Below are 19,981 nucleotides of genomic sequence, written 5' to 3'. Positions count from 1 at the left end.
GATCTGGCATTGCTGGCTTCAGTAGCGACACGTGAAACACTGGGTGAATCTTGAAGGTTCCTGGGAGTACCAACTCGTATGCCACCTCATTGATTCTTCGTTTCACCCGGAATAGGCCCATAAATTTCGGCCCCAGCTTTTTCGAAGGACAAAACAACCTCAAATTGGTAGTGGCTAACCAGACCAGATCCCCTGGTTGCAAGCTTAGCTCCCCTCTTCTCTTCCTGTTGAAGGCCCTCTTACTGTCCTCCTGGGCCTTCGTAATGGCTTCTTGAAGTACCTTGTTGTTGGCTGAGAAGAAATCCAGCATATTCTGTGTAGCCGGAACCGGGCTTTCCGGAATCTTGTCAGGTAAAAACGTGGGGTGAAACCCGTAGTTGGCGAAGAATGGGGATTGCCCCATAGCCGAATGATTCGCGTTATTATACGCGAACTCCGCCAATGGCAAGAGTGCCAGCCAGTCGTCTTGAAGAAAAGACGTGTAGCACCTCAAGTACTGCTCCAGCGTCTGGTTTGTCCTTTCTGTCTGCCCATTCGTCTGTGGATGGTAGGCCGATGAAAGAGACAGCTTGATCCCCAAGACTTCACATAATGTTCTCATGTTCTCCAGACTTTTGAGGTAAATTGGACCCCCCGATCCGAGACGATGTCTTCTGGAATCCCATGAAGCTTGACTACTTCTTTTACGAAGATCTGAGCCTTTTAACCTTGCCCTACTCTACCTAAAACTAAAAAAAAAAAAAAAACAGATTTTCTTTTTACAGGAACAGCTTTTACAAAAGCTTCTTTATAAAGAATAGAAGCATCACATATAATTAAAAAAAAATATACAATAAAAAGAAAACAGGCTTCAGATATACTTGAACCATGCAAGAACTTTCCCACCTTCTCCCTTAGTTCCTGATCATGGAATGTTCCCAATAAAGTGCACTACAGGAAATACAACAAGATATTTAAGGAAACTATGTAAACTATAATACACTAACTACACTTTGTGACTATTAACTATTTTATATAAAATGATTATTCCAATAAAACAAGTCCTGATATGGAGATATAAAATTACTTTGTCCTCTGGTTAGCAAACATCTGTTGAGCTTTTATTCAAACTGCATTAACTGTTAAAAGCTGTAAAACGTGAAATATTTTGGCAAATGCTTGAAGGTGATTATAGTATAGATTGCAATAGTCATGGTAGTTATACAGTAAATGCTTATAAAAATAAAAGAAACGGATCTTGTTTTCATAAGTTTCATGTTAACACAGAGAGAGTCAAGCAGTGAATAATGGCTTGTAATGAGGTTCATTTCCAAAATCAGGTTTGCAATGTTCTACAGTTTCTAAGTTTTATATGCGCCATTATTATGTTTGTGTTACTGTTATGTTCTGTTCTGTTTATTTGGCTCCATATATTTTTGGAGTGGATAACCAACAGCTCTTTTTTTAGTTTACCTTTTTTTTTCTCAATTCCTAGATTATAGCTGATCAAGTTTCTGATGAACATTTGAAAGAAGGACGTTTGTATCCACCTTTGCAAACAATAAAAGAAGTCTCAGTTAAAATAGCTGTCAAGGTGAGCTGCTATTATCATCATCATGTGTTAAATGAGGTCTTTAAAATGTTGGTATATTATCGACTACAGGTTGATAGGGAAACCCTCGGTAATCCTTCAAAGTATCACTGGGGTAAACTGTACCAAGAGCTCTGTACCTAATGGGAAAATTTGGTCATGTTAAAAGACAAGTTTATATTCTGATATTTAATAATATAAATGTAATACTTAAATGTTGGTTTAATTTTTAAAGCAACACAAGGGATGAAACTTAAAGGAGAATTAGGGCCGAAGCTAATACTTCTCCTGAGGGTCACAGGAATGCACTCCGTTCGTCACTCCAGCCGACAGTGGGCTAAGGCCTGCTGCTGGCTGAAGCTGCACAGCGGGTCCAGACTCTGGGATGCTGACTTTAATGTCAGGATCCACCCAGGTTTCTGACCGGCAGTTGGCCCAGCCTCTCAGTGTGCTGCTGAGGGCCAGAGTCAGCCATTCCCTTCCCCTGCACAGCCTGGCACTCCAGCAAGCACTGAAAGGGCAGAGCAGAGAGGATCCCTGCTCACTGAAGACCAAGAACCTAGTTATTAGCGATCTTTGATCGCTCAGTTCTCGGTCTTACAGGCAGCAGGGGACAGATGCGTCATCCACCTACATGAGTATGTTTATTTTTTTTAAATCCCACACTTTGCTTTTAATGAGAAGTGTCCCTTGTGCTAGTGCTAGCTGTTTTAGTTAAAATCTGAAGTCCTCTCCCCCCCCATACCCATAATCTTCCAGTGATACGGGGGTTAAAGTGTTACTAAATGCAGGACCCTGCATTCACTATATCTGATCTCCCACAATACACAGAACATGGAAATGCAATTATTTTAGTAGATATAAACTGCTAAATACCTTTTCTCATCAGCAGTTAGAGAGGTCTTGTGACTTCTATAAGTATCCAGCTAAGCACTGGTTAAAGCTTGTAGGAGGAGTTTTCTTTCTGGCTCAAGGAGGATGTAGAATCCCTGACCTCTGTCTGGACAGTGCTGATTGGCCCTGTGCTGATCACATGCACTCTACCAAGAAAAAAGACAAAGAGAAACAACCTTTCTAGAGTGTCTCCACAGATATGTCTTATCAGGAGATAAGAGGGGAATACTGGAAGAAGGGGAGGATCAGAGAAGTCAGGATCAAGCAGTGTTTTTACACAGTGCAGAAGATTAATCCCTTAGGTTCCACAGTGAGTATAACAAGCATGCTTTGCTGCATATACAGACTGATTTTACTGTTGTAGGTTTAGTAACACTATAATACAAACGTTGGACCTGTCATATGCACTCATCAAGAGTGCGGACTATGCCCATTCTTTCCGCCCACACCTCCTTTCATTGAAGCTGTACTATAGATTCCATGATAGAATAGTGCTCTATGAATGGAAGAATGAATGAGGTGGACAGTCTATTAATCTGCCCATCTGCTAGTCATAGAGCACTTGATGGAAGCTATAGTACAGCTTTTATGAATGGAGGAGCAGAACAGAAAAGGCGGGCATAGTTTGTACTGCTGATGAGTGCCTATGCCAGGTCCAGTGCTTGTATTAACCCCTACAGTACAGGAAAATTACAGCTTCAAGGATATGAAGGGGGGTGGGGGAGGCAGCAGACTTTGGATTTCAACTAGGACCACTGGAACCAGCACAAGGGACACTTATTAATAGTAACTTCCGTCCTTTGTATTGATTTACAAAAAACCCCATAAACTTAGCCCTCAGAATAGCAATATTTATTCTATATTACAGATAAGCCCCTGCATTTTCAATTATTCAATGTATATCAAAGCCAAAAGAATTTATCAGTGGGATTGTGAATTGCCACACAGGCAAATAGGAGCCACATCAAAAACCCTACCATCATTAAAATTATTAAGGGGTGTAGGTGATTTGTAGTCATTTACCATAATCATCATAGGTTTACATTTTACATAATAAAGATATTGTATCATTGGGATATGCATGTACACAGAGGTTAAAACACGTGGGCTGCATGTCAAAGGAGTCGGGGCTTGTCTCTGAATATTGTGAAAAGCCACAACTCCTGCAAACAGGAGGATTCTGAGAAGAACCCCTGACATTAGTACATAACTCCTTCAGACTGAAATACTTCTGAAAATCTGGGTTGGACCTGAGGGTGCCCAATAAATACTGGGATTTTTTTTTCACTGTCCCCATTTTAATGCAGCTGTATATCTGCATTCACTCATGAGGAATTAAAGAAAATATAAAGATGAAACATCTATTTCTTTCCAATTGTCAGAAATCTAGACAACACATTATGATTACAGAAGTGTTTCGTGAACCGAAGCCCCATCACATTTTTGCACATGACATATGGATATAAATAAACCCCTCTCCATATGTACCAGAACACTGGATCCTTTTTAAATAAACCACTTGATAAATGTACCCTACTGCTGCTGGCTGTTTTCCCAGTGTCTATATGATTGATGAATCCATGGCAAATATCATGGATCATTCTTGGATATGACAGATTTTCTGTTAAGCATGATTATTGATGTCTTCTTACAGATTGTAGAAAATGCATACAAAGATAACACAGCTTCTGTCTTCCCGGAGCCTTCAGATAAGGAGGCATTTGTCCGCACTCAGATGTACAGTACGGATTATGAGCAGTTTGTGGTGGATTCCTACTCCTGGCCAGATGAGGCTTTGAAAGTTCAGACTGTCACCCTGTAAACACTGGTGGAAGGAGACCTTTTTAGGTTATGTGTGGAAAGGTTTTTTTATTGATTTTTACATTGACATTTTTGTTTTATAAATCACCCTTAAAATAAAGATACAGTGCAGTGACTACAACTGTTTTGTTATTTTAATATCAAAATGTTTTTCTTTCATTTCACACATCATTATCTAATTGATTAACTATTTTTGTCATTCAACATACTCACCTTCATCAACCCAAAACCAGAGATTGAGAAAGAAGTAATAACTGAGTTTACCTTGTACTTCAGGGGTGTCAAACTCAATTTCATTGCAGGTCGCATCAGCAGTGTGGTTACCCTCAAAGGGCCAGTTGTATCTGGGGTGCGCAGTGTACAGAGTGCAGGGTTTAGGAATGCATTATATACAGAGTGCAGAGTTCAGGATTACACTACATTCAGAGTACATGAGTGCATTATATACAGAGTGCAGAGTTCAGGATTACACTACATTCAGAGTACATGAGTGCATTATATACAGAGTGCAGAGTTCAGGATTACACTACATTCAGAGTACATGAGTCCATTATATACAGAGTGCAGAGTTCAGGATTACCTATGGTCAGAGTTCAGGAATACATTATATACAGAGTGCAGAGTTCAGGATTACACTACATTCAGAGTACATGAGTCCATTATATACAAAGTGCAGAGTTCAGGATTACACTACATTCAGAGTTCAGGAATGCATTATATACAGAGTGCAGAGTTCAGGATTACACTACGTTCAGAGTTCAGGAATGCATTACAGAGGGCAGAGTTCAGGATTACACTACGTTCAGAGTACGAGTCCATTATATACAGAGTGCAGAGTTCAGGATTACACTACATTCAGAGTACATGAGTGCATTATATACAGAGTGCAGAGTTCAGGATTACACTACATTCAGAGTACATGAGTCCATTATATACAGAGTGCAGAGTTCAGGATTACACTACGGTCAGAGTTCAGGAATACATTATATACAGAGTGCAGAGTTCAGGATTACACTACGTTCAGGGTACATGAGTGAATTATATACAGAGTGCAGAGTTCAGGATTACACTACGGTCAGAGTACATGAGTGCATTATATACAGAGTGCAGAGTTCAGGATTACACTACGGTCAGAGTTCAGGAATGCATTATATACAGAGTGCAGAGTTCAGGATTACACTACATTCAGAGTTCAGGAATGCATTATATACAGAGTGCAAAGTTCAGGATTACACTATGGTCAGAGTTCAGGAATGCATTATATACAGAGTGCAGAGTTCAGGATTACACTACATTCAGAGTACATGAGTGCATTATATACAGAGTGCAGAGTTCAGGATTACCTACGGTCAGAGTTCAGGAATGCATTATATACAGAGGGCAGAGTTCAGGATTACACTACATTCAGAGTACATGAGTGCATTATATACAGAGTGCAGAGTTCAGGATTACACTACATTCAGAGTACATGAGTCCATTATATACAGAGTGCAGAGTTCAGGATTACCTACGGTCAGAGTTCAGGAATACATTATATACAGAGTGCAGAGTTCAGGATTACACTACATTCAGAGTACATGAGTCCATTATATACAGAGTGCAGAGTTCAGGATTACACTACGTTCAGAGTTCAGGAATCCATTATATACAGAGTGCAGAGTTCAGGATTACACTACGGTCAGAGTTCAGGAATGCATTATATACAGAGTGCAGAGTTCAGGATTACACTACGTTCAGGGTACATGAGTGCATTATATACAGAGTGCAGAGTTCAGGATTACACTACATTCAGAGTACATGAGTGCATTATATAGAGAGTGCAGAGTTCAGGATTACACTACGTTCAGAGTACGAATCCATTATATACAGAGTGCAGAGTTCAGGATTACACTACGTTCAGAGTTCAGGAATCCATTATATACAGAGTGCAGAGTTCAGGATTACACTACGGTCAGAGTTCAGGAATGCATTATATACAGAGTGCAGAGTTCAGGATTACACTACGTTCAGGGTACATGAGTGCATTATATAGAGAGTGCAGAGTTCAGGATTACACTACGTTCAGAGTACGAATCCATTATATACAGAGTGCAGAGTTCAGGATTACACTACGGTCAGAGTTCAGGAATACATTATATACAGAGTGCAGAGTTCAGGATTACACTACGGTCAGAGTTCAGGAATACATTATATACAGAGTGCAGAGTTCAGGATTACACTACGTTCAGGGTACATGAGTGCATTATATACAGAGTGCAGAGTTCAGGATTACACTACGGTCAGAGTTCAGGAATGCATTATATACAGAGTGCAGAGTTCAGGATTACCTACGGTCAGAGTTCAGGAATGCATTATATACAGAGGGCAGAGTTCAGGATTACACTACATTCAGAGTACATGAGTGCATTATATACAGAGTGCAGAGTTCAGGATTACACTACATTCAGAGTACATGAGTCCATTATATACAGAGTGCAGAGTTCAGGATTACCTACGGTCAGAGTTCAGGAATACATTATATACAGAGTGCAGAGTTCAGGATTACACTACATTCAGAGTACATGAGTCCATTATATACAGAGTGCAGAGTTCAGGATTACACTACGTTCAGAGTTCAGGAATCCATTATATACAGAGTGCAGAGTTCAGGATTACACTACGGTCAGAGTTCAGGAATGCATTATATACAGAGTGCAGAGTTCAGGATTACACTACGTTCAGGGTACATGAGTGCATTATATACAGAGTGCAGAGTTCAGGATTACACTACATTCAGAGTACATGAGTGCATTATATAGAGAGTGCAGAGTTCAGGATTACACTACGTTCAGAGTACGAATCCATTATATACAGAGTGCAGAGTTCAGGATTACACTACGTTCAGAGTTCAGGAATCCATTATATACAGAGTGCAGAGTTCAGGATTACACTACGGTCAGAGTTCAGGAATGCATTATATACAGAGTGCAGAGTTCAGGATTACACTACGTTCAGGGTACATGAGTGCATTATATAGAGAGTGCAGAGTTCAGGATTACACTACGTTCAGAGTACGAATCCATTATATACAGAGTGCAGAGTTCAGGATTACACTACGTTCAGAGTTCAGGAATCCATTATATACAGAGTGCAGAGTTCAGGATTACACTACGGTCAGAGTTCAGGAATACATTATATACAGAGTGCAGAGTTCAGGATTACACTACGGTCAGAGTTCAGGAATACATTATATACAGAGTGCAGAGTTCAGGATTACACTACGTTCAGGGTACATGAGTGCATTATATACAGAGTGCAGAGTTCAGGATTACACTACGGTCAGAGTTCAGGAATGCATTATATACAGAGTGCAGAGTTCAGGATTACACTACGGTCAGAGTTCAGGAATGCATTATATACAGAGTGCAGAGTTCAGGATTACACTACGGTCAGAGTTCAGGAATACATTATATACAGAGTGCAGAGTTCAGGATTACACTACGTTCAGGGTACATGAGTGCATTATATACAGAGTGCAGAGTTCAGGATTACACTACGGTTAGAGTTCAGGAATGCATTATATACAGAGTGCAGAGTTCAGGATTACACTACATTCAGAGTTCAGGAATGCATTATATACAGAGTGCAGAGTTCAGGAGTACACTACGTTCAGAGTTCAGGAATACATTAAATACAGAGTGCAGAGTTAAGGGGTACATTGAGTACAGAGTGCAGTTACAGGGGTGCCCTATGTATAGAGTGCACGGTTAAGGGGTGCGCTACACAGAGTTCAGGGGTGCGCTGTGTACAGAGTGCAGAGTTTAGGGGTACGCTATGCACAGTGTGAAAATGCATCCCCCCCCCAAGCTTCCTCACCTCTCTCTCCCCTACCTGGCCCAGCCCTAGTACCTCCCTTTGTAGGGGGCTCTGACTCACCTCGTAGGGAGATTGTTCTTTCTCTCAGATCTGGAGATCTGTCCCCACCATGAATGTGTGCAGGTATCAGTTAGTTCCAGAAGCCACTGAGAGCAAAGCTGTCCCATGTAAACACAGAAAGCTTCTGTGTTTACAATTGACAGCGGGGAGCTGGAGCGGAGGGTGATAGTCAATGGTGGTGGAATGGAGTTCAGCCACGTTCTGGTTACAAACTGGGTGCGAGGGCCAATATGACAAGGTCTGGAGGACAGGACTTGGCCCATGGGCCTTGAGTTTGACATATGTGTTGTACTTCCTCTGTTTAATTTATCAGTGCAAACTGCAGACACCAAGGTTATTTTAAACATCAGATGAATGGTGGAGTTTATCAATGAGTGATTATTGAATTGGCAGTTAGAGTGTCAGTTTCACAGCTGGAGGGGCCATCAAATCTTCTACATGTATATTGTACAGAAAAGGTAAGTGCATACAGTTCAAAGGATATGTAGAAATATAAACTATTGATCAAAAGATTTTTTTTACAATAGCATTCCAATAAGGCACTGTATAGATTATACTGAACGAACACATGGAAGGTCTCAATAATACAGGGTCCATATATAAAATGGGAGAAAATGTTACATTCAGAAGGCAGAAATGACTCTCATAACAAGATAGTGTATGTACACAGGCAGTCCCCAGGTTAGACAACAGGAAGTGAGAGGAAATTTACCACTAGGAAGGGAAATTCACTCTCGTAAGCGTTATCATGGAAAAAAAATGTCTCTACAGAAGCTTTATCACCAATCATTGTTTCCATGACAACCCCAAATTTTCAAAATCCAATTGTCACAGGGACAAAAAGTGAGGTGAAATGTTTTGAACAGGGGCACAGACAGAAAAACAAATGTTGGCTGTAGTTACACTTAAAAAATGTACCTTTTCCAACTTACATACAAATTCAACTGAAGAACAAACTTACAGAACCCATCATGTTTGTAACCCGGGGACTGTCATGGAGACATCAGGGGTCATCTATCAGACCCAATGTCTCCCTTTCTCTCCAATGCAGCTAATCAAAAAGAAATAGCACAGCTATTCTCACCACAGTAAAAGTGATCAGGTGTCTGTAGAACCTCCCAGATCACTCTTACTGAACAGCCAGTTCGGTGACTGTAAAATATATTACTTGTAAAAATTATAACCACTTGAATCAAGGAACTTTTTATACAATTACAATACACGTAGAAAACAAGTGGTTAAAGTGAAAATACATTGCACCTGAGCACTACAAACCAAAATCTCTATTTAATTTATTTTTAATATTCAAAGCAAATGCCCCCATCCATCCATGTCTCTGTCCTTTATTTTGGTGAGAAATCAGAGGTAGCCTGATGTAAAAACAGACAGCAGAGACCTTTTACACCCAGCCACCTGTGGAGCTCTGCAGAAATTGAAAAGGCATGGATGTGACATCCATCCAGCCCGCTCTGCTTTGATCAATAGTGGATCATCTCACAGATCTCCTGCTGATCAGTGTGCTCCACTCAATGTGAAAGGGGCCTAACAATGGATCCTTTCTGAGTAATCACTGTAACAACTTGTTATAGTTATCATTAATTATGTCAAGCATCTGTAGAAGTGAGCCCTTGCAGATTGCCAACTCGAGGTTCAGCAGGGCTCCAGAGCCCCTGATGGTGGGGATGGACTTGAAGCAAGCTGGAACCATGTCGAGGCCCAAGGTATGCCCAGCTGAGGATGTGGAAATCATTCACATGTGCACAGTACAAACTGCAAGAGACAAAAGGAAATCCTGGAGCCAAGCCAAGGTCAGGACAGGCAGCAAAGAAGCACAGACAGTAAACAATGCTGGAGTCGGTACATGAGTACTCAGGCACAGGATACACCAGTAACAAGCAACCAGGAGCTCAGAAAGCTGTGAGGTTGCTCAGGCAATGTGGCCTACAATTAGCATGTCTTATATAGGCTAGCAAATTAGGAGATGGGCCAGGAATTGACAGAGGGGAAGGAAATAAAAGCCTACAGAATAGCAGGCAGCACCCAAAGGTGAGCACATCTAACTACACATGTGAAAGGAATCAGGGTAGGAAAAGCACTGCAGCAAGAAGGTAAGAATACACAAGCAGGAAACTGCAGGCTAACTTGTGACAGATCATTACATTGTAACTATTGTCTTACCCTGTAATTAGTTGCAGCTGTTACATGCAGAAGACAGGCTTTTATATAATCCTAATTATCCAGACTTTCCTTTCTAAGGTCAGTTCAAGAATTTATTTTACTTTGCCCAATTATGCTACTACTTGTTGGTTTATCTAAGTGTTCTCACAGCTCTGTCGGTTTTCGGAGAAACCAAGCCTACAGGATGTAGGGGCAGCATTAAAGCGGTAGTAAACACCACCTGGACATTTTATAATAACATTTACTTGTAGGTACAAGGAATATCTCCCTAAATATGCACCGTTTAGGAGACATTCACTATTTTTGCAACAGGTGACATCACCAGCGCATGCACATTGGACTCTGAAGGGATGTATGAGGTCTCTTCAAAGCGCTGTGCAGTGGCTGTGGCTCTCGAGTGCATGCGCAGGAGTGATGTCATTGCAGCCTGCCCATTCAAACGGCTGGAGCTAGTAAACCTGGAAGGAAGATGAAAGCCCTTTCAGAGATGAGAGCGTGATATAATGTATACTAGCACATTATGACATTATCTTGAAAACACCTTTTTTTTTAAAAAATTTACTTTACTACCAGTCACCTACCTGTCAGAGACGGACTTGAAATGTGTAGTAAATGTGTATAGGATTTACATTTTCTGTGTAATACTAGAAAACCTGGAAACCCAATAAAGCTGGATGCTGCAAGTTAAACCCGAACGCTGCTTTGTGGACTTTCACTATTCCACCCCCGATCCCCATGGCAATTGTTTCCCATAAGAAACAGCACAACACTTTAAAGCTGCACTACAACCTTAGTCTTGCACAGTTGTACAGGCTATTCTTCTTTGCTGAAAATCTTAGTCTGATTTAGCTGCACACTGCAAGTTTCTCAGTGTGCATTAGAAGCTGCAGCAAGCCAGAGAGCCTCCCTCACTTTTGCTGAAGAAAGCCCAGCATCATCTAGCTCTTCTCTCACTAGCCTGGCCTTCCCTGGTCTTTTTATTCACTGGATTTCAGCTCTTTCAATTAGAGAGAGACTTAGCATCACAAGTGGGCATTACCGAGGGCAGTTGGAATGTGAATGCATTCTGCAAAAAAACTCCCACTCCTCCATACCAACACTGCCAAGCCATATTTGCATAATATCTCCCCAAATCCAGCTCACTACTTGCATCAGTCTGAGGGCTCTTGAGAGGCCTACTGAAGCAGGGTACGATGCTTTCAGGAAGCTATGTACGGCACTCTGCCAGCTCCTCCCACCATCCATAATCTGCCTGCATTGCATAGAGAAGCACAAAGATCCAGTAATGATGTTACTGGGTCTTAAATAAGGTAAGGGAAATAAAAATGTTGATAAGGAATCAGGGAAGGCAAAATATAAGCATATTACACTTCAGATTTAAGAAACACTGAATTAAAGGGAAGATAGTAGTGTTCAGTCATGTGGCAATGACATTAACCCCTTCACGCCGGGGGTTTAGGGTCATATGACCCTGTGATTGCCTGTCACAGCAGTCACATGATCGGAAAGGTCCCGATCGCAAGGAGAGATTGGGACCTTTCCGTGGGACGCTGACACAAGTGCTGGAAGCACTTGCGCTCTCAACACATGTTCATTTACAAATGGTACGCAAATATGCAGCCACTCAGTGTCAAGACCCAGCCGCCGAGAGGCTGCATATTTGCGTACACTTGGCGTGAAAAGGTTAAGTAACATAATATAAAATTAAAATATTTAGCAATTTCATTAAAACCCAACAGTGACAATTCTATTCACATCTGTTTAACAGGCTGTTTGGGTTATATCATTAGGTTCCACCCAAATAAAGTTGTTTTTTTTTTCTGTAAACATTTTCATGCTTTCTGAATGCAGGGTGTGTTCTGCATTCCAAACACTACAGAAAAGGCAATAAACTTTATATTGTGCAGCCCACCCACCAAGATATCTGTTAAAGGGTAAATTCAAGATCAGGTAATATTTAAGCATACATTAGATATTCAACTTATTTTTGAGAATGGAACTGTACACAGATATACTGTACAGTGTATTATGCAAAGTGTTATTTTTGCAAACATTTGATTCAATATGTTGCAATAATTGCTCCGTACTATAAATTATCAGTCACATCTGTTGAATTTAAAACTTTGGGGCATAATTTTGTTGAAAAATAAGACGAAGTAAAAAAAAAAAATCATTTAGAATCAGCTGCAGTATCCAGGATGTTGAGTTTGGTATCAGTTTTGCCTTATAAAAGCTTAATATACAGTAGTGCAAGATCAGAGTGACCTCATTTTTAAGTCATAAAAAAGGGGATGTAACATTTTAAAATAGCACTTAAAATAAAAAAAAACTCAAATAAAATAAAAACAATACATCAAATCATTTCCAACCTTTAAACTTTATATTGATTTTGCAGGGCAATGCAACAAGTTTACTTTACTTCTTCCTCGCCAAGAAAGCATGCTCACCTTTCCTTTGCGCCTCTGTCACTGGGAGCAAATAAAATACCTAGTACATAGTGTGTGGAAGAGTATGGGGTTCACCCCTCTGGATCATCTGACTGTGCTTGGAATAGTGTGGTCATGAGGTCTGTATACTGTAAATTCCAAATTGAATGCACATTACTTTCACAGGGCTTCTTTTCCATGCTCCTAACAACTTAACGTAGTGGCAGAGAAAAGGAAAGTGTGTGTTCTTCCTGGGGCAGGCATCCGAGTGAACCTGTTACTTTGACCTGCATGAGCATAGCATGGGGTTACTTTAAGGGCTCATGTACACTGCAGCTGATAAACTCACGTTTAGGAGCTGTTCAGCTGTTTTTTTCAGCAGCCCCTGAACTCTCCCTAATGTGTTCCTATGTGTCCATGTACACATAGTCATTTACAGGCATTTGAGTTTACAGTCGTTTTTATGAATGCACCAAACTTGCATTCAGGAGTAGATTTTACAGGTGTTTCAAACGCCAAACGCTTGTAAACGCAGTTAACCGCGCTTATAAGCGTTTTTTTACTGTTCCATGTCCAGATGCTGTCCAGAGCCTTTTTTCATCATCAGACATGCATGCAAAGCGTTTCCCATGTATTCAAAGGAACCTAGTACACCAGTGCAGTCAGTTCCAGGTTTCACATGAAGGAAAAAATGGTAGAACGCGCCGCATTATGCTCATGATGGGATCCATAGTGAATACAACCAGAAAAGACAGGTCATCTCAACACATACTGCTCTCCCTGCTTCTGCTCTCTCTATTTCTCTCAAAATGTCTGAAATAGTTAATTTTTTACTATTTTTCAATGCATTCTGGGCATTTGGGAAGGTCTCCTGAGGTTATCTTTTAAAAACGCTTCTAAACGCAAATGCACATAAACGCAGTATGCAAACGCAGCTAAACTGACGTTTGGGGGAGAGGAGGAGAGGAGAGAAAAGATCCACAAAAAGAGGAGTAAAGGAGAAGGGGGACATCAAAGAGACCCTAAGGTAAGTATTTAAGGCTTGGCTCCTACAGGGATGAGAAGCTTGCTATGGGCATTGAAAGATGGGTATGTTGTTTCCATGAAGACCATACCTTAAAGTGTTACTAAACCCAGGACCCTGCATTCACTATATCTGGTCTCCCACAGTACAAATAACATGGAAATGCAATTATTTTAGTAAATATAAACTGCTAAATGCCTTTTCTCATCAGCAGTTAGATCAGTCTTGTGACTTATACCAGGGTCCAGCCGAGCATTGGTTAAAGCTTGTAGGAGGAGTTTTCAATTTACTCTAGGAGGATGCAGAACCCCTGACCTCTGTATGGAAAGTGCTGATTGGCCCTGTGCTGATCACATGCACTCTACCAAGAAAAAAACCCACTAGCAATACACCCCAAACTGAGCATATGCAGAGTGACTCCACACGATATGTCTTATCAGGAGATAAGAGGGGGACACTGGAAGAAGGGGAGGATCAGAGGAGTTACGATCAAACAGCGTTTTTACACAATGCACAGGATTAACCCCTTAGGTTCCACAGTGAGTATAACAAGCATGCTTTACTGCATATACAGACTGATTTTACTGTTGAGGGTTTAGTTACACTTTAAGGAATGTTGTGTGCATGTCTAAGAGAACTCTGGTAAGTTTTTATCCTTTAAATACAACGATTTTAAATGTTGAACATACCTACACTTTAAGTATTAGAGCAGCTTATTAGAAGTTCAGTGGCCAATATCCTAAACCAAAGTACCCTTTTTCCTTTCTCCCACAGCATAATGCTGATTGATAGCATAAATTACACATAACAGAACAGGAAAAGCTTTTATCCCTGGTTCCCAGTTTTTAGTTCCCCTGCAGAGTCCCATGAATACCTGCTGAGCCTGCCAGTGAAGTCCATCAAATGCAGCTTCCTGTGATAGGGAGGCAACAGTCATGCACTGAATTGAATTAAGAGCATAGTTGCCCCTCTCAGGTAGTCTGTGCCTGCTTGCACTACAGCAAGATGAGAAGACGTTGTGTAGGGAGACAGCTATCAGCATTGTCTATGCTCATTCACAAACCTGTAGCTTGTCAACCAGCACTTGGTCACACCCAGTCCTGTCCACTGCTTTCTGGACTGTGAGCTGCAGTGTCTGGGGCAGGGAGTGTGCAAAGGAGCATTAGGCTCAGTTGGAGAAGGTAAAGGAAGTTTTTTTTATTATTTGCTTTTAGAAGATTGTGCATCACAAAGTAATTGTATTTGGAGACTTGTTTAGACTTTCACACAGGAGTCTTTAGATCAGAGTTTCTCAGCCAGTGTTCCATGGAACCCTAGGGATCCTCCAGAGGTTGCTAGGGGTTCCTTGAGCAATGAGCGTTTTCTGGCCCTAAGATAAATTCCCACTGACACCATTGATTCTTTATAAATATCTGTAAGGGAGTAATTCTTCACAATGACCACAAGTGTAAGGAGCATTCTAAAAAAGGATGAGAAAGGTTGCTTTAGGTGTTTGAGGCCTAGTTCATGGGACTGTAGGCAGTATTCTTTATTGTATACAATAAAGACCGCAACTCTTATTGTTTTGGTGCTAACTTGGCTGCAGCGGTTTTATTATTAGTTTAAATATCATTCTTTATAATAACACTTTATTTTTTACATATTAGCTTACTAATAATTGTAAAACATTTTTACTTCAATTAATCTTACTCAAAAACCCCAACTTAGTCACTACGACTCAATCTGTACTCATGAACACAACACTTATCAACCATTCTCATTAACCATACAACTCTTTTCAATTTACATACTTATGTATTTTACCATCATCAAATATGATACTTTCCAATAATAATTGGCCACAACAAAAAGGGGCGGGTGGGAGGGAGCACCACAGAGATGCCTCCCAGGTTTTTGAAATCTCCGTTAATGGACCCCCCTTTTTATAGCTTCTCCTCTTTCCAATTCTTCTCTCTATTGGCCACTTTTTCCTTCCAGGAATATCCCGGTGTAGTGGGGGGCTAAAAACTCCCAATTCTAGAATCTTCCCCATTATATAATATACCCTGGGAGGGGGCTTAAAACGTTTTTTTCTCCTCCTCACACCAATGGGGGGGGCTAAAAACCCTTCTAACCTACAAGAATGTTTCCCCACTGTATTTTTACAGTGGGGGGACTTGAAACCTTATTTCCCTGCCACAGTCGCATAACAAAAGGGGGGGGGCCCTATTTATTCACCCTTTCTTTTCCTATTCTAGTGCAATTTCAGATGTGACCTGAGTCACACAGAAGTGCATGACAACGGAAAGCACATTGTTTTCACTAAAGGGGTCAGAATCTCAATAAAACGTTTAAATTACATATTAGTGATACATCAATTTAGTCCATGCAAAAATGTAAAATGTTCAGAATCAACATAAAATTAAAAATGCCACATACTAAGCAAACTGGAATGTAGCAGAATCTGAATAATTACTATGAAATCGATCCAACATTCAGAAGGTCCATCGAAGAAACAACAGTAGATAAATGCTCTTCAAGTCATTTTAGGCGAGTGGGTAATAAAATCTCCATCTCACAAAAATCATTTTGTATAGCGCACTTGGCCCTTCAGGATTGCCACGTTTCATACTGCAGCAGACCTGGCAAGTGACAATGTGTCAATTAGAACCATAGCTATATTGTTACATGCTCGCTTGGTCAGGGCAGATGTTTGGTTCTTCCAGCTCACAGTAATTACTAAGCTGTAATGCCAAGTGCTGCAGAACCTATCATCAATGTTCAATCTTCTCAGAATATTGATGTACGAAATGTGACAGCTGCACACTCTTTTGTATATTTTACCTTTGCTTTTAAAGATATATTAAATGTGGATCAATGTGCAAGTTTGGCCTAAAATTTTACAGCCATGAGGCTTCATTGTGGCAATAATAGACAGTCTCTTAACCCAAAGGAAAAACTCGGGTGGAACGAAGAAGTTAAATAGTTTTTTGGAACTGTCAAAAACCAGAGCAGCCAACAATAATGATGGCCTAGTTATAAAATGTTTATGTTACATAAAGTACATTAATCATGGTAAGGGAATATTTTGCTATAACAGGCACTCGATTTTGTAGATGAGAAATGTTGGAAAAGTATGCTGACTTTTTTTTTAACCTAACACTCAGCATACCAAAATGCTCTAAGTCATTTATTTTAAACAAATATAAATAAGCCAAAATATGTCTTAAAATAATATGCATCAAATACAAAAGCAGCATAGATGGCTTGGAATGGTGACATGAAAGAATGTGTTTAGCAAATGCGGACTGTTTTCACTGATCTGTGGATTAACCAACACATTATAAAATGTGAAAAATTCAGATCCTGCATCCATCAATCTCCCATCTCATGTGTACAGAAAACTTCCACCTTGCTCTTTTTGACCCTTTGGTTTTGGTATTGATTCAGTATCCATTTTTTTTTCTAATGAGCATTAATAAAGGTTACATTTGATTTGTGACAGGTAGTGGAGTCATCTTACTCAATACATCCTTGGGGATTACTTGTCTCAGTTTGATGGCCTTTACTCATATTACTGCAGAGATGTAAACTATTTTATGTTTCTATATGATCCCTTCGTACAAAAGCAGATTTCATCTGTCAGTGACTTGAACTATTACTTGCTCTTATCCTGCACACAGGTTCTGGATTACTCTAACTAAAAAAGTTACAAAGCAAATTTACAAAAAATTGAAAATGGCTTTCCTAAAGAAAAAAGTGAAGCCCTGAACCCTCCTGAGGATTTACCCCCCTTGCTGACCAGGCCTTTTTTTTGCTATGCGGCGCTGCACTATTTCAACTGGTAATTGTGCGGTCATGCAATGCTGTATGCAAACAAAATTTCTGTCCTTTTTTCACACAAATGGATATTTCTTTTGGTGGTATTTGATCACTTGTGCGCTTTTTATTTTTTGTGCTATAACCAAAAAAGACCAAAAATTCTGAAAACAAACGATATTTTTAAATTTCGGCTATAAAAAAATATATAGTAAACTCAAAGTTAGTCATAAATTTAGGCCAAAATGTACTCTGCTACATGTTTTTGGTAAAAAAAAAATCCCAATAAGTGTATATTGATTGCTTTGTGTGAAAGTTATAGCATCTACAAACTATGGTAGAGATAATACAATTTACGCCTTTTTTTGCTATACAGCGCTGCACTAGTTTAACTGGGAACTGTGTGGTCATGTAATGCTGTACATAAATTAAATTTATGTCCTTTTTCACACAAATAGAGCTTTCTTTCAGTGGTACTTCATCACCTGTGCGCATTTTAGTTTTCGCGCTATAAACAAAAGGAGCAAAATTTTTTAAAAAAACTATATTTTCTCATTTCTGTCACAAAAATATCCAGAAAACTCAAATTTCATCATAAATTTAGGTCAAAGTGTGTTCTGCTGCATGTTTTTGATTAAAAAAATTCCAATAAGTGTATATTGATTGCTTTGTGTGAAAGTTATAGCGTCTACAAACTATGGTATAGAAAATGGAATTTATACAGCTTTTACTGTCCAATACATTTCTTGAGGTGCTAAAATACCACGACAGTACAAACACCCCCAAATGACCCTTTTTCAGAAAGTAGATACCCTAAGTTATCTGGTGAGAGGCATATTGAGTCCATGGAAGGTTTATTTTTTTCCACAAGTTTTTAGAAAATGACAAAAACTTTGTTTTGTTTTTTTACACAAAGTTGTCACTTAAATGATATATTGCTCACAAAACCATGGGTATATGTGGAATTACACTCCAAAATACATTCTGCTACTTCTACTGAGTATGGGGATACCACATGTGTGAGACTTTTTGGGAGCCTAGCCACATACAGGAGCCTGAAATCCAATGACTACTTTGAAAGCTTGAAGGTGCGCAACTTCCACATTTCACTTCCTTACTAACTAGCACAGTTTCGGAGGCCCTGAAATGTCAGGATAGCACCAAACCCCCCAAAGTAGACACCCCAAGGAATTTAAAAAGAGGCATTGTGAGTATTTTGCAGATCTCATTTATTATCACAAGGTTTTGAAATATAAAAGAAGAAAACATATGTTTTTGGTTTTCTTTCTTCATTTTTTAAAAACTTGTGGCAACAAACGAGATCTGCAAAATACTCACCATGAGTATCAGATTCCTTTTCTTATCAAATTCCTTGGAGTGTCTACTTTCCAAAAAGGGGTCATTTGGGGGGGTTTGGTGCTATCCTAGCATTTCAGGGCCTCCGAAAACGGTGATAGGTAGTCAGGAAGTGTAATGAGGAAACAAATCCCTTTAAAAGTCTGAAGGTGCTTATTGGATTTTGGGGTCCTGTACTTGGCTATTCTGCCAAAAAGTCTCTCACATGTGGTATCCCCATACTTGGGAGAAGTAGCAGAATGTATTTTGGGGAGTAATTCTACATATACCCATGGCATGTGTGAGCAATAAATCATTTAAGTGACAATTTTGTGTATAAAAAAAAATATTTTTTTTGTCATTTTCCAAAAACTTGTGGAAAAAAAACAAAATTCAAAAAATGACTCAACATCTCTCAGCAAATAGTTTGGGGTGTCTACTTTCCAAAAAGGGGTCATTTTGGAGGGTGGGGGCATTAAAAGTTTATGCCACACATAACCACCTGCAGAACAAGCCTTTTCTGTCACTTTTTGTACACATGAAAAATAATCAGTATTTTTTGCTAGGAAATTACTTTGATCCCCCAAACATTATATATATTTATATTTTTTTAAAGCAGACACCCTAGTGTATAAAATGGTAGGTGCTGCAATTTTTTTTATGTCACATACTGCTCACACAGCGATTTTTTCAAATGCAATTTTTTTTAAAAAAATACACTTTTTTATTTTTAATGCACAAAAACACAATATATTGGCCAATATTTTGGTAAAATATAATAATTGTAAAATATAAAAAATTATGGTATGCCAAGTAAATAGATACCAAACATGACATTCTTTATAACTGTTCATGCACCGTAAAATGGTGCCAAACTGAATACATTTTTAATTTCTATAGGCAAGGCTTTAAAAGCCTTTACAAGCTACCATTTTAGATTTACAGAGGAGGTCTAGTGTTAGAATTACTGCCCTTGATCTGACGTTTGCAGCGATACCTCGCATGCATGGTGCAACCGCT

General features: G+C 39.6%; 1 protein-coding gene across 2 annotated transcripts in view; it reads left to right on the top strand.

The window, feature by feature from the left end:
* ME1 (malic enzyme 1) overlaps positions 1–4,406 on the top strand; it is a 370,919-nt gene extending 366,513 nt beyond the window's left edge. For both annotated transcript variants that reach the window (XM_089693104.1, XM_089693103.1), the window contains 2 exons: positions 1,475–1,573; positions 4,119–4,406. In XM_089693104.1, the coding sequence (XP_089549230.1) occupies positions 1,475–1,573; positions 4,119–4,286 (267 nt within the window). In that variant the 3' untranslated portion in view covers positions 4,287–4,406. The remainder of the gene's footprint in view (positions 1–1,474; positions 1,574–4,118) is intronic.
* The last annotated feature ends 15,575 nt before the right edge of the window (positions 4,407–19,981 follow it).

Source organism: Staurois parvus, unplaced genomic scaffold (genome assembly GCF_062004578.1).
Source record: "Staurois parvus isolate SC_StPar_1 unplaced genomic scaffold, SC_StPar_1.0 ptg000613l, whole genome shotgun sequence".
Lineage (NCBI taxonomy): Eukaryota > Metazoa > Chordata > Amphibia > Anura > Ranidae > Staurois > Staurois parvus.
Note: the sequence above shows the minus strand (reverse complement) of the source record. Positions and strands in the feature narration are given on the sequence as shown.